The 215-nt window shown below is 54.4% G+C and overlaps 1 protein-coding gene across 12 annotated transcripts in view; it reads left to right on the top strand.

The window, feature by feature from the left end:
- LOC119585187 (voltage-dependent L-type calcium channel subunit beta-1-like) overlaps positions 1 to 215 on the top strand; it is a gene marked incomplete at its 5' end in the record, with an annotated part of 60,717 nt that overhangs the window by 16,455 nt on the left and 44,047 nt on the right. For all 12 annotated transcript variants that reach the window (XR_005229883.1, XR_005229881.1, XR_005229882.1 and 9 more), the window contains 1 exon segment: positions 24 to 143. Coding sequence is in view for 7 of the 12 variants with exons in the window: in XM_037933832.1 (XP_037789760.1) it covers positions 24 to 143 (120 nt within the window).

Here is a 215-nt window from a genome sequence, read left to right as displayed (position 1 = left end):
CTCATCCAGGTTCACCCTTTCAGACTAAACCCGTGGCGTTCTCCGTGCGTACCAATGTGGCCTACGATGGTTCTCTGGATGACGACTCGCCAGTGCACGGCTCGGCCATCTCTTTCGATGTCAAGGACTTCCTCCACATTAAGGTATGGTGGTGGAGGGGGACCGGGGGCGGGGTGCGATGTATGGCGATGTGATTCCTAATTTTCATTTTTGTG

The sequence above is a fragment of the Penaeus monodon genome, chromosome 19, assembly GCF_015228065.2.
Source record: "Penaeus monodon isolate SGIC_2016 chromosome 19, NSTDA_Pmon_1, whole genome shotgun sequence".
NCBI lineage: Eukaryota > Metazoa > Arthropoda > Malacostraca > Decapoda > Penaeidae > Penaeus > Penaeus monodon.
The sequence above is the reverse complement of the archived record's forward strand: the minus strand, read 5'-3'. Positions and strand labels throughout refer to the sequence as shown.